The 12,703-nt window shown below is 39.5% G+C and overlaps 3 protein-coding genes and 1 non-coding gene across 4 annotated transcripts; 1 reads left to right on the top strand and 3 right to left on the bottom strand.

Moving 5' to 3' along the window:
- Positions 1 to 1,896: 1,896 nt before the first annotated feature.
- On the top strand, positions 1,897 to 3,461 carry LOC106345412. Its single transcript, XM_048779910.1, has one exon. The coding sequence runs from the start codon at positions 2,068 to 2,070 to the stop codon at positions 2,266 to 2,268; it is 201 nt and encodes a 66-aa protein (XP_048635867.1). The 5' UTR covers positions 1,897 to 2,067; the 3' UTR covers positions 2,269 to 3,461.
- A 1,085-nt stretch (positions 3,462 to 4,546) lies between these two features.
- Positions 4,547 to 5,634, bottom strand: LOC106452336 (RNA-binding protein PNO1-like). The gene is made up of 2 exons (XM_048779909.1): positions 5,487 to 5,634; positions 4,547 to 5,387 (listed from the first exon to the last, which is right to left on the bottom strand). Exon 2 carries the CDS (start codon positions 5,375 to 5,377, stop codon positions 4,733 to 4,735), a length of 645 nt encoding a protein of 214 aa, XP_048635866.1. The 5' UTR covers positions 5,378 to 5,387; positions 5,487 to 5,634; the 3' UTR covers positions 4,547 to 4,732.
- A 5,639-nt stretch (positions 5,635 to 11,273) lies between these two features.
- On the bottom strand, positions 11,274 to 11,940 carry BNACNNG68960D. The gene has a single exon (XM_013784613.3). The coding sequence runs from the start codon at positions 11,721 to 11,723 to the stop codon at positions 11,385 to 11,387; it is 339 nt and encodes a 112-aa protein (XP_013640067.2). The 5' UTR covers positions 11,724 to 11,940; the 3' UTR covers positions 11,274 to 11,384.
- Positions 11,941 to 12,488: 548 nt separating this feature from the next.
- On the bottom strand, positions 12,489 to 12,569 carry TRNAL-AAG. Its single transcript has one exon. It is a non-coding gene; the product is annotated as a tRNA-Leu (tRNA).
- Positions 12,570 to 12,703: the final 134 nt, after the last annotated feature.

A 12,703-nucleotide genomic window follows, 5' to 3' on the forward strand; every position in this document is an offset into this window, starting at 1 on the left:
TTAATTTTGAAATTAAACTTGAAAATAAAATTTTATTTTTCTTTCAAAAAAATAAACTTTTATTTTTCTTAAAAAAAATAAAAAATCTTCCAAAATTTTCATAAAATTAATTTTGAATTAAAAAAATTGAAACTTTTGGAAGATTTTTTATTTTTTGAAAAGAAAAAATAAAATTTTATTTTCTATTTTAATTTCAAAATTAATTTTAAAAAATATTTCTTATTTTTCAATTTTTTGGAATTTTAAAGATCTTTTTAAGTTTTTAGAGAATATTTTATATTTAATATGTACCAAATAAAAGTAAGCATGTTAGTAAGTACATTTAAAGTGCCAGTAGCCCAGTGGTAAAATACCTTACCATTTGACCAACCAACCTGGGTTCGAATCCAGGGGTCTACATATTTTTAATTTCAAATCATGTAAAACGACGTCGTTTCATCTCATTTGAAAACGACGTCGTTTCACTTAACGCCAACAATAAACGACGTCAAATATTTCTGTTAAATTTGTTGACAGCGTGCTAAATTGGCAAGTCAGCGAAAACATCTAAACTATTAAAACTGAAGTACAAATAAATCTTAACCCTAAGTTTTCCTCAATAATTACCATCCAATGCCACTGACCTTATAAATAGCAATTTAAGTAAAAATTGTTATAAAATTGCCTAATATTTAGCTGCCTAATATTTAGCTACCTAATAAATTTAAAAGATATGCAATCATTCATTTATTCAAAAAATCAATAAAACAATTTTGCAATCTATAAAAAAACTATAAAATAGATTCAATGATCAGATTAATTTATTGGTTTATTAAAAATTAAATTAATCAAAATCGTTTAAAATTTTCAGAATAATAAAATTAACTCAGTTATATTTAATTATTTAGCATCTTCTAATTTAATTAGTACAATAATATATGTATTTAACTTTTAAATGTTTATAAAAATTAAAAACAAATACCCGTGCGGATGCACGGGTTAAGATCTAGTTGTTAATTAATTCTAAAGTCAATGAAAGTTTGGTGTTTTTTTAGTCAGCCCATAAGTTAATGTTTCTTTTGGCAATTCGTGCAAAGTTGAGGTTTTTTTTGGCCGAATTCTCGATTCTAAACACACACAACAACAATTAGCTTCTTCACCAGTTCACTATCAACCTCTCAAAAAAATAAAAAAATATAACAATCTATCACCATGATAAACCAGAAACAGATGAATCAACCACTAGATGCAGCGAGGTTTGTTTGGAACCGGTAGATGCAGCGAGGTTCATTTCAATGAAGTTCGAGGTTATGGACTTGTATTCAAAGCCGCATGACAAACTGGCTCACCAAAAGTTGTTTGAAGAGATTACAGCGAGCTTGTTCTTTTTTTTTAATGTAATACTTGGCTTTTTAAGTATGTCTTTAGATGCATTATCAAATTCAGCTGAGTTTGTGTCTCTATCCTTTTATCGTTCTATTGATGTTGTTAAAGTTTTAAATTTGGCTATTCGGATTTGTCCGAAAGAACTTATTTACTATGTAGTGTTTTAACTATGAATGAAATTAATTGGTTGCACAGAAAAAAAAAGATGAATCAACCACTTTTAGGAGAAAAATTGTTGTAAATCTTCTTGCTCGAAGTTCAAATCTCTTTATAGGATTTGTAAAAAAAGCAAAAGAACTTTTAAAAAAGAAGGTCAATATCCTTTTACAAAGTATGAAAAGTAGCAAGTAAAGTTTTATATGGCTTTAAAAGATTAGGATTATAAAGTTATAATAACTTTACATTCGGCCTGATATAATCTCATAATCATTAGTGGGCCTAAACGCTTGGCCCAATGTACTAAAAGAGTAAACAAAGCTTGCTTATCTAGAGGATTGTGATTAGAGGATTTTGATTAGCTTCAAAAAGCAATAAATAGAAAGTAACGTCCACTCGCCAATCTCTCTATCTCTCCCACTAAATATATCCTCTCTCTCTCCCAAGTTTCTCGCCAACAAACAAATTCTCTTAAGAGCTGTTCAACCTCACGAGAATCTCGGAATCTCCAGCGACAAAATTCAATCAAAGCGGAGGAGGAGGAGGATGTGTTGTGGAAGGATATGCATGCTGTGCACGTGTTTGATTCTGGTGGTGATCGCGATCGGGTTCCTATTCGGATTCGGAGTTTTCAAGGACGGTTTCCACAAGATCCAACAGTCCGTTCATCTCGAATGCGATCCGAGATCCGGATGCGGCGGAGGAGTTGGACGTCGTGGTTACGGTTTCACAGCTGGTAATAACTAGCTGTGTGATATGATATGATGAATTCTTTTCGAACCAGCAGCTAGCGTTTGCTTTTTGGATTCGAATATATATATCGATTTTTTAGGTGTTTTACTTTCTCCAATAGCTCCACATTGATTATTCCGTTTCGTTTAACCATTAGATTTAGTTTTCACCTTATGATTGATTGTTTGCTTAACTTTTCAATATGTTGTCTACTAAAATACATTCCGATTACGTTACGTCTATAGATGTTTTCACGTTAATGCAGTTCGCAGCTTTTGGGCAAAGAGTTAAAAGCATCTTTATTTCAGATAACCCCAAAAAGATATTCCTAAGCATAATCCTATTAGGAAAAAATCCATAACAAGAGAACAAAAGAACAATAATAATTCTAATATTTATTATCTTTACCGTAAAGATTGCGACGATCTAAAAGTAATATTCTCGTACCTAATAATCTGTTAATCAGGGGTGTAAGTTTGTTTATTGGGTAATAAATTGATTCGTAAACCAAATTAAAAGACTACAGGGTTAAATTCGGATTTCGAAAAGCTATATGCATTTAAACTACCAAACTAGTTAGCCTCTAGCTGAAGCAGCGGGTTTCAGAATCCAGAGAGATCCCAACAAAGAGGAGAACGAGAAGCCAAACAGACGATTATAACGAGATGAGGATCACTGTGATGACAGCCGGAGTGCCGGTGAACAAATCATTACACTTGATGTTGATTCTCACGATACATTAAGCTTTACTTTCCACGAATAAGATTCTTTGGGTTTACTTAACTACGTTTCCGTAAATTTCGCTATTGTTAGATCATTAGGTTTTGTTTTTCTCGTAGGTTGAGAATGTTAAAGACTTGCTCGGAGTTGAGGTAAGTGATCTCAAATATATCTGATATGACGAGCTGAGCACTCTGGCTCAGCTGGTCGGACTGTCAGTTACCTGGGTGAGCTGAGAAGCAAGAAACGACCAACCTTCTTTCTGACACTTCTGAGCAGAAAGGAATTGATGAGAACTGGGAAGCTGCCCTTGAACATGTTTTAGTTTATGCTTATGAAATTAGTTATATTTAACTTTATCATAGGCAGACATGGATTATTTTTTCTCATTTCCTTAGATAATGCTGTATGGTGGATATGGAGGTTAACGGTACGTACGCCTCTAAAGGCAAAATTTGGCATCCAGATGATAACCTCTTTTTGGCTTACTATCTGGTTTCGATCTTAATCAGTTCCTCAGTGCGCTTAGAGATTTGTTATTTAGCACTCCTTAGTTCGTTTGAATCATTCCAGGCTTTTGTTGATAGTGGTGCACAATCAACAATTATATCCAAGAGTTGTGCTGAGAGATGCGGGTAACTCTTTACATTATTTATATTGGTTCAGGTACTTCTTTTCATATAGAAAGATGGAATCACTCACTAGTCTTGTTAATAACTTACACTCAGGTTGCTGAGACTCATGGATCAACGCTATGAAGGTCATGGTGTTGGCCAATCAGAGATAGTAGGCCGCATTCATGTTTTAGTCTTGATTGGAGGCTTTGGAGCAACCAGCAAAACCTTCTTTTTATTCAGGTAAAAATCTGAGTTTCAGCAACCTGAGTGTAAGTTAACCCAAAGAATCTTTGTATAACCCAAATCACCCCCAGAGCTAAACGCAGCGTTTTCCGGCACAAAATCACCCTCAGATTCTTTGGGTTTACCAAAAAGCCAACAAATTGTCGTTTAGCGAGACCTATCAAATCTGCCTTATTGTATTTTACTAGCTCTTTAGAAAAACATAGGAAAGGTGTAAACTGCAAGATAATGTCATCAAGACATTCTGTTTATGCTGTCGAGTTAGCAAACAAAGTTTATAAAACTGGAATTGTGTTGGATTTACCAAATGTGGCAAAGCAAACAATGATTCATCTTGCTTTGATGACATACAAATGTCATGCCATACAACGGTATGAGCATGGTCATTTATTGAGGAATAGAATATAATACTACGAATGAGAACTTAGATGGAAGCTCTGGAACATAGCTTTTTGGTTGTCTGAAACTTGGTGAATAGACACATTTAGAAAACTCAAGAAAAATGTATAATTTTGAAGCAACACAAAATAATAAACTCATGTAAAGACTCTTTCATTTAGCGGTTCGTTACAAAACATAGGAAAGGTGTAAACTGCGTTACAATGTCTATCAGGACATTCTGTTTATGCTGTCGAGTTGGCAGATAAAAAGTTTTATACAACTAGAATTGTATTGGATTATGTTTTGATGACTATCTTCTCTACACTTTTCAGTAAAACCATGAAAAATTTGAATATAACACTAGGAATGACAACTCAATACAAACCATTCTTTTTCCGAACAGAACCTTTAGTTTATGTCTGAAAATTGGTAAACAGATGTTTAGACAACTCGACGAAACATGTGTATTTCTGAAGCAATACAAAATAATAAACTCGAACAAAACTCAAGAAAGCATACTAGTCAGCTAATCTAGCACTAACATTACGAAGCTTGGAGTAAACTTTCCCCGCAGGAGATCCCATAATAAGACTGCAAAGAGAACTCCTCGCAACCTTAATATTAGTAAACGCCCCCAAGATATGAATCCTCGTATCCGCAATAACAATCCTCGTCTTCGTCGAGTTCTCAATCGCAAACTTCGTCTTCCCTCCTTTCCCCGACAACCTCCCAATGGCCCTCGACAAATGCTCCCCTTTCAAAGTCTTCACGTCCTTAATCTCAAACGACTCAACATACAGCTCGTCCATCCTCAGAAGCGCCACCGCGTCAGGGATATCGAAACCTAGCATGAAGGCGTGAACAAAGTCAGCGGACTTCTGGAGGTTGCTGACGTCAGGGGTGTCGGCTCGGGTCTTGAGCTCGACTTTGCGGGACTTGAGGTTCATCCTTATGTCTACTTTCATCTGGTCGTAGACCGGAGTGTAGATGTCTAGCCACGCTTTCTTGAGAGGTGTGTAACGGTTCGGTGGAACAGGGATTTTTCTGAACTGGACTTTGCCGTCGGACATCTCGTGTGCTTTCAGAGGCTTGAAGACTGGTTTTGCCGGTAAGGGGACAGCTTTTGTCGCGGTCTCGATTTCCATCTGAGTAGTTTCTGCCATTATTATTAACCTATAAAGCAAAGATGGATCTCAAAACTCAGGTTACATCTCAACCTAACATGGATTCTAGTAAGTACAGGAGCTAACAATTCAAGATTAGAATACATACCTGAATAATTGATTGGGAGCTGGTGTTGGTGGGAGAAGGGAAGGAGAGAGAGGAACTGCTGCTGCTGCTAGGGTGGAGGAGGAAAGGATTCTCTGGCTGCTTGGAGGTTTTTAAGCTCTAGGGTTTAGCTGTTGTCGCAGGACAAGGCGTCGCCATTTTATAATTACTTATTGGGTTTATGAAACACATTATGATTATTTCAGAAGTTGGCCCAGTAAAGGCCTTATTGTTTCATAAGGTGTCTCTACTTATTCTTTTCTAAAGCAAAAATGTGTGTTGGACCGGGATAGACCGGACTCAATTTGATTGGGTATCCCTTACGCTAATAGTGTTAATTAAATAGGTTTGATTAGGAAACCCCTACTTAGGGCTGGGCAATTAATCCCTATTCGAAAATCCGAACCGAATTTGACTCAGATAAAAATGAATTCATACTGATCCGAATCCAATATAATACTGAACGGATATTGTTTTGCGGTATTTTGGATCATGGATTTTATCCGAATCGAGACATCTGAAAATTTAGAATCCCCAAAAACAACATGTACCTAATCCGATCTTAATTTCTATTATGTATTCAGAACGTACTAAGATAATTATTGAGTACTTAAAATAGTTATATATTACATGAATATTTAACTTAATATTTAGAGCATGTTTAATGGATGTTCTTAGAATATAATTATTGGAAAGTTTTTAGGGTGGGATTCTTATCGGAATATAAGAACCCGTCTATTAACTTTTAACTAAAAAAGCAAAAACTGAACCGGTTCTTAGTTTTTTTAGTTAAACGTTAAGAGACGTGTTCTTATATTATGATAAGAACTTCACCCTAAACTCCCTAATAATCATGCTCTTAGGGTGGATTCTTATATTCCGCTAAAAACTCTACCCTAAAAACCTCCATTAAGCATGATCTTAGCAAACCCTACTCATAGTTTAAAACGGCATGATATGAAAAAAATTTACCCGATTTCAAAACGGCACCACGTCCGTAGGAGAAAACTTGTCTTCTTTTGTTTGACCTCAACGTTATGTAAATTTAACACAGAGTGTTTGCATTGCCCAGAGGTACCTCTACTTGTTATGCATTTTGGTATTTTGAAGAAATCCTTTATGTAGAGTATATATATGGAAAGTGTCTTATGTAAATATCTAACGTGAAAACCCTACTTTCTATGATGTATATATTGTGTACTCTGATATCAATAATACATATCGTTCATTATCTAATATGGTATCAAGAGCTTAAGATCCCTATTTTTCTTTAAGCGGCCGCCACCTCCCCCTCTTTTCTCATCTTCTTCTTCGTTTCAAAGTTATATCTCACAACCATGTCACAATCTCCGGCCAGCAACAGTGAGACCATTAACGTCTCCGATACTCAAACCGTAATTAACGTCAACATGACGAACGTTTCCAAGCTTACCTCCACCAACTTTGTGATGTGGAGCCGTCAAGTCCATGCTCTCTTTGATGGATATGACCTAGCGGGGCACATTGATGGATCTATGATCATCCCACCCCCCACGCTTACAAATGAAGGCGTCATCTCTACAAACCCGGCGTATACTCTGTGGAAACGCCAAGACCGGCTGCTCTTCTCAGCCCTGATCGGAGCTGTCTCGACCTCCCTGCAGCCGATCCTGTCCCCTGCCTCCACTGCGGCTGAGATCTGGACCACACTCTCCGACACTTACGCTAAGCCAAGTCGCGCTCACTTCAAACAACTGAAGCATCAGTTGAAATACTGGAAGAAGGACAGCAAGACCATCGATGAGTATCTTCAAGGTTTAACTACTCGTTTTGATCAGATCGCGTTACTTGGCAAACCACTTGATCATGAAGATCAGATCGAGTACGTCATCGACGGTCTTCCGGAGGATTACAAAACTGTCATCGATCAGATTGAGAGCCGTGACACTCCTCCATCTCTAACCGAAGTTCATGAGCGCTTGCTTAACCATGAAGTCAAGCTTCAAACCGTCGCAACGGCGCCAGTTTCTGCTCCCATTACGGCGAATGCAGCGACTCACACTGGGCACAAACCGCACAACAACAACAACATCAGGAACCAGAATCGCTATGCAGGCAACAATCGTCAAGGTAACCGCCAAGCACAAACATGGCAGCAACAGAGCTTCACTCCTAGACAGGATAATCGTCAAGGTAACTCTCGTGGCTATCAAGGCCGGTGCCAGATATGCAGTATGTATGGGCACAGTGCAAGGACATGCTCTCAACTGCAACAACATGGTTCCTCTTCCGGCACAGGCTACACTTCAGCTCCTTGGCAGCCTCGCGCGAATCTCGCCGCAGCTCCGTACAGCGCAAGTAACTGGATCCTCGACAGCGGAGCAACCCATCACCTTACAAGTGATCTCAACAATCTCTCACTACACCAACCGTACAACGGTGGCGAGGAGATCACCATAGCTGATGGTAGCGGTCTTGCGATCTCGCACACTGGTTCATCTATACTCCCTACTCCCTCTCAATCCTTAGCCTTAAGAGATGTCTTATATGTTCCAAATGTTCATAGAAATCTCATCTCTGTTTACCGATTATGCAACACTAACCAAGTATCTGTCGAATTCTTTCCGGCACATTTTCAGGTGAAGGATCTCAGCACGGGGGCGCGCTTGCTCCAAGGCAAAACTAAGAACGAACTATACGAGTGGCCTATCCCATCCTCCCCAATCGCCACCTATCATGCTTCACCATCACCCAAAACCTCTATCTCCTCTTGGCATTCAAGACTTGGCCATCCTTCTACTTCTATTTTAAAGTCTGTTGTTTCTCAGTTTTCATTACCAGTTGTTGATTCAGTTCAAAAACAGTTTGCATGTTCTGATTGTCTCATGAATAAAACCCACAAACTCCCTTTTCACCTAAACACTATCCAAACACACAGACCACTTGAATGTCTCTATAGTGACGTCTGGACATCCCCACTTCTTTCTACCGATCAGTTCAAATACTACCTTATCTTTGTTGATCACTACACCCGATACACTTGGCTTTACCCACTTAAACAAAAATCCCAAGTTCGTGAGATCTTCATTGCGTTCAAGGCTTTGGTTGAGAACAAGTTTAACACCAAGATTGTTACCTTATACTCTGATAATGGAGGAGAGTATATTGGTCTCAGATCATTCCTCACCGCTAATGGCATCTCACATCTTACTTCTCCGCCTCATACTCCAGAACACAACGGTATCGCCGAGCGGAAGCATCGACATATTGTCGAGACTGGGCTTACATTACTCAGTCAAGCGGGTGTTCCCAAAACCTATTGGCCATATGCTTTCGCCACAGCCGTGTTCCTTATTAATAGGCTGCCGTCTCCAGTACTTCACAACAGCTCTCCTTACGCCAAGCTCTTTCATCAACCACCCAACTACCTCAAACTTCGTGTGTTCGGCTGCTTGTGTTACCCATGGCTGCGACCATATGCCAAGACAAAGCTCGACGATCGCTCCTCCCCCTGCGTCTTTGTCGGCTACTCGCTTACCCAAAGCGCGTACCTTTGTCTTGAACCTGTTACTGGCCGAATATACACATCTCGACATGTTCAGTTTGTCGAAGACTCTTTCCCATACCGTAATCCTCAACCCAAATCTTCCTCAACCGTCGAACCGCAAACACCAGAACCCACACATTCTTATCCTATAGCTATACCCGTTCCTAGCCGGCCACTCGTATCTACTAGTTCAGCAGCGCCCCCGAGCTCGGTCCCTCATCAGACGATCGTGCCAACTCCATCTCCGGTAATCTCTGAAACTCCATCTACTGCAGAACAGAGGTCGTCTATCCCTAGCAATGTTAGTGGAGACCAGATGACTTCTGTAAGGAATTCGACAGGTACATCATCCTCCATTCCCGTTCCTATATCCTCGAACCAACCTGTAGCCTCCACACCTCCTCAGCCACAAATATCACCTGTCCTGTCCCCAGCTCAAACTTCATCTTCATCCTCTCAAAATACAAACCCGCCACCACCTCAACCCACAAATCAACATCAGATGAGAACCCGAGCCAAAAAAAATATCGTAAAACCCAACTCCAAATTCACCCTAACCGTAAACACCCGACCCATAATCCCAACCACAGTGAACCAAGCTTTGCGAGATCCAAGATGGCGCAATGCTTGTACTGATGAGTTCAATGCAGTCACTCGGAATCACACTTATGATCTGGTTCCACCAGCTCCGGGTCAAAACGTCATTGATACCAAATGGATTTTTACACTAAAATATCTTCCTAATGGTCAAATTGACAGGTACAAAGCTCGACTTGTGGCGCGTGGTTTCAATCAAAAGTATGGTCTTGATTATGCTGAGACTTTTAGTCCGGTGATTAAATCAACTACTGTCCGTCTTGTACTGGAACAAGCGGTTCGACATGACTGGTGCATCCGTCAACTTGATGTCAACAATGCATTCTTGCAAGGCACACTTCAAGACGAGGTCTATGTCTCTCAACCTCCTGGTTTTGTTGATCAAGATAGGCCTCATCATGTTTGTCGTCTCAGAAAAGCTCTTTATGGACTAAAACAAGCGCCTCGAGCATGGTACGAGGAACTGAAACATACTCTACTTGCTGCTGGGTTTCGAAATTCAGTGGCCGATACATCTCTCTTTGTCTACACACATGGTGGTCATCAGGTCTTCATCCTGGTTTATGTGGACGACATTGTTGTTACCGGGAGTAGCAATGCGTTGGTTGATCAGTTTATTCATCTCCTTGCCACACGGTTCTCCATCAAAGATCTTGGCAACTTATCCTACTTTCTGGGCATTGAGGTTACACGCACAAGCTCTGGCCTACACCTCATGCAAAGGAAGTATATTCAGGACCTGCTCACGAAGACAAAGATGCTAGATGCTAAATCAGTGTCTACTCCGCTGGCCTCACATCCCAAGCTCACTCTTGCGTCTGGAACCATGCTCTCAAATCCGACGGATTATCGAATGGTTGTGGGTAGCTTACAATATCTGGCCTTCACACGTCCGGATATAGCATATGCCGTTAATAAGTTGTCGCAATTCATGCACAGACCCACTGATGACCATTGGCAAGCGGCAAAACGAGTTCTACGTTATCTTGCTGGAACTGCATCTCACGGTATTCTGGTACGTAAGAACTCTCCTCTCTCGCTTCATGCGTACTCCGACGCTGACTGGGCAGGGGATCCCGATGATTATGTGTCCACGAACGCTTACATCATCTACCTTGGTGCGACTCCCATCTCATGGTCAGCAAAGAAACAGAATGGTGTTGCCCGTTCTAGCACTGAAGCTGAATATCGTGCAGTAGCAAACACTGCCTCTGAACTTCGTTGGGTATGTTCTCTTTTGTCAGAACTCGGAATCAACTTGCCTGCTGCGCCGGTGATTTACTGCGACAACGTTGGTGCCACCTACTTGTGTGCGAATCCTGTTTTCCATTCTAGGATGAAACATGTGGCTCTCGACTATCATTTCATACGGAATAATGTCCAGTCTGGTGCACTTCGTGTTGCTCATGTTTCCACCAAAGACCAGCTTGCTGATGCTCTTACAAAACCGCTCTCGAGAGCAAGATTTCAAGAATTGTTTGGCAAGATTGGAGTTACTCAAGTACCTCCATCTTGAGGGGGCGTGTAGAGTATATATATGGAAAGTGTCTTATGTAAATATCTAACGTGAAAACCCTACTTTCTATGATGTATATATTGTGTACTCTGATATCAATAATACATATCGTTCATTATCTAATACTTTACAAACAAGAACATAAAGAAAAGAAAACCACACCTTGTCTCACGTTCTATATACACACAAACACATTGGAGAGGTTTTGAATTGAGAAAAAAAAAACACATTATATAGCTTATTAAATCATGAGACGACGACTTTAGGATTTAGGAGAGCCTCCTCCTCCCAACATGGAAAGGTTAGAGGGAACAGATATGCCACGTGACATTCCGAGTGCAGAGTTGCGACGGTGGTAACGGCACCGGAAGGAGCCAGGGTGTGTTGTTGGTGCGCATAAACAGTTTAGCCTCACGCTCGACGACTTTCCCATACCCGCCGAGCCACTACCACCACGTACACGTGGAGACATGTTGTAAGCTTCTTGTCTTTTAGCGTCTTCTTGGCTTATCTCTTGAGGTGTCTCCTTGAGTTTGTTGATCTTCATGATCATTGTCCTCTTCGCTTCTTCTTTCTCTTTCTCTTTCTCTTTCCCTTCCATTTATTTTTACTTTCCTCTTTGTTTCTCTCTCTACCTTCTTACAAATAGAGAAACCTCTAAAAATAGTCCACAATGGAATTTATGAAACTAATAAAAAAGCTTACAAAAAAAGGTACGCTGATGTAAATTTAATATATCTAAATATAGTGAGTTTTCTATATACCATTTATTTTGCGTTTATGAACATTCGAGATAGCGTTTTCTTTGCCGTAAATATATGTTTGCCTCTTGTTAGGGGTGTAGCCAAATAAAAACTGTTTTCTTAACAAAAAGGAAAAATGCGAACTCGCCCCATGCTGGTATAGTGGAACTAATTTGGGATTTCCTAGTAATGAGATTTGTTATAACATACAAGTCACAGTCGATTGTTACTCTGTAGTTTGACAAAAATATTTATCGTTTAAATGTCCTGTATTTAGACGATGATACTTTTTGTGATTGAAGCTCAACTCTTAAAACTTCTGATGATAAACTGTAGATATTACAAAATCCTCATTGTTGGTTGGTATATACGTTCACATAAAGTTGATTTTAAATCCTTTTCAAGCCACAACAATTGTGGTATACTTCTAAAATGTAGCTACAAGCCTACAACCTACGCAAACTGAAACGGTACACCAAATTGCTTATTGAACTCGGCTTCAGTAAAAAAATAACAACATTAAATCCAATAATCTGACAAACACAAAACTCAGAATAAGCACACACGTGTAAACAGAAGGGACTTACTGTTAGTAGTGTAAGGATCAAGGAAATAAAAACTAATGTTGACAGTGGGATTTGAACCCACGCCCTTTCGGACCAGAACCTTAATCTGGCGCCTTAGACCAACTCGGCCATATCAACTTTGTTGACATTGTTTTTGTCGCTATATCTAAATATCTAAAGCACGATGTCACCATATAAAATACTCAAATCTCTGCCTCTTCTCTCTCTGTCATTGCGTCTTTAACACTGTTTCCATGTGTGCCAAGTCTAGC

This window comes from Brassica napus, chromosome A5 (genome assembly GCF_020379485.1).
Source record: "Brassica napus cultivar Da-Ae chromosome A5, Da-Ae, whole genome shotgun sequence".
Taxonomy (NCBI): domain Eukaryota; kingdom Viridiplantae; phylum Streptophyta; class Magnoliopsida; order Brassicales; family Brassicaceae; genus Brassica; species Brassica napus.

Excerpts from the sequence above, each read along its gene's own strand:
- LOC106345412 (XM_048779910.1), top strand. The coding sequence starts at position 2,068 with ATGTGTTGTGGAAGGATATGCATGCTGTGCACGTGTTTGATTCTGGTG.
- LOC106452336 (XM_048779909.1), bottom strand. The coding sequence starts at position 5,377 with ATGGCAGAAACTACTCAGATGGAAATCGAGACCGCGACAAAAGCTGTC.
- BNACNNG68960D (XM_013784613.3), bottom strand. The coding sequence starts at position 11,723 with ATGGAAGGGAAAGAGAAAGAGAAAGAGAAAGAAGAAGCGAAGAGGACA.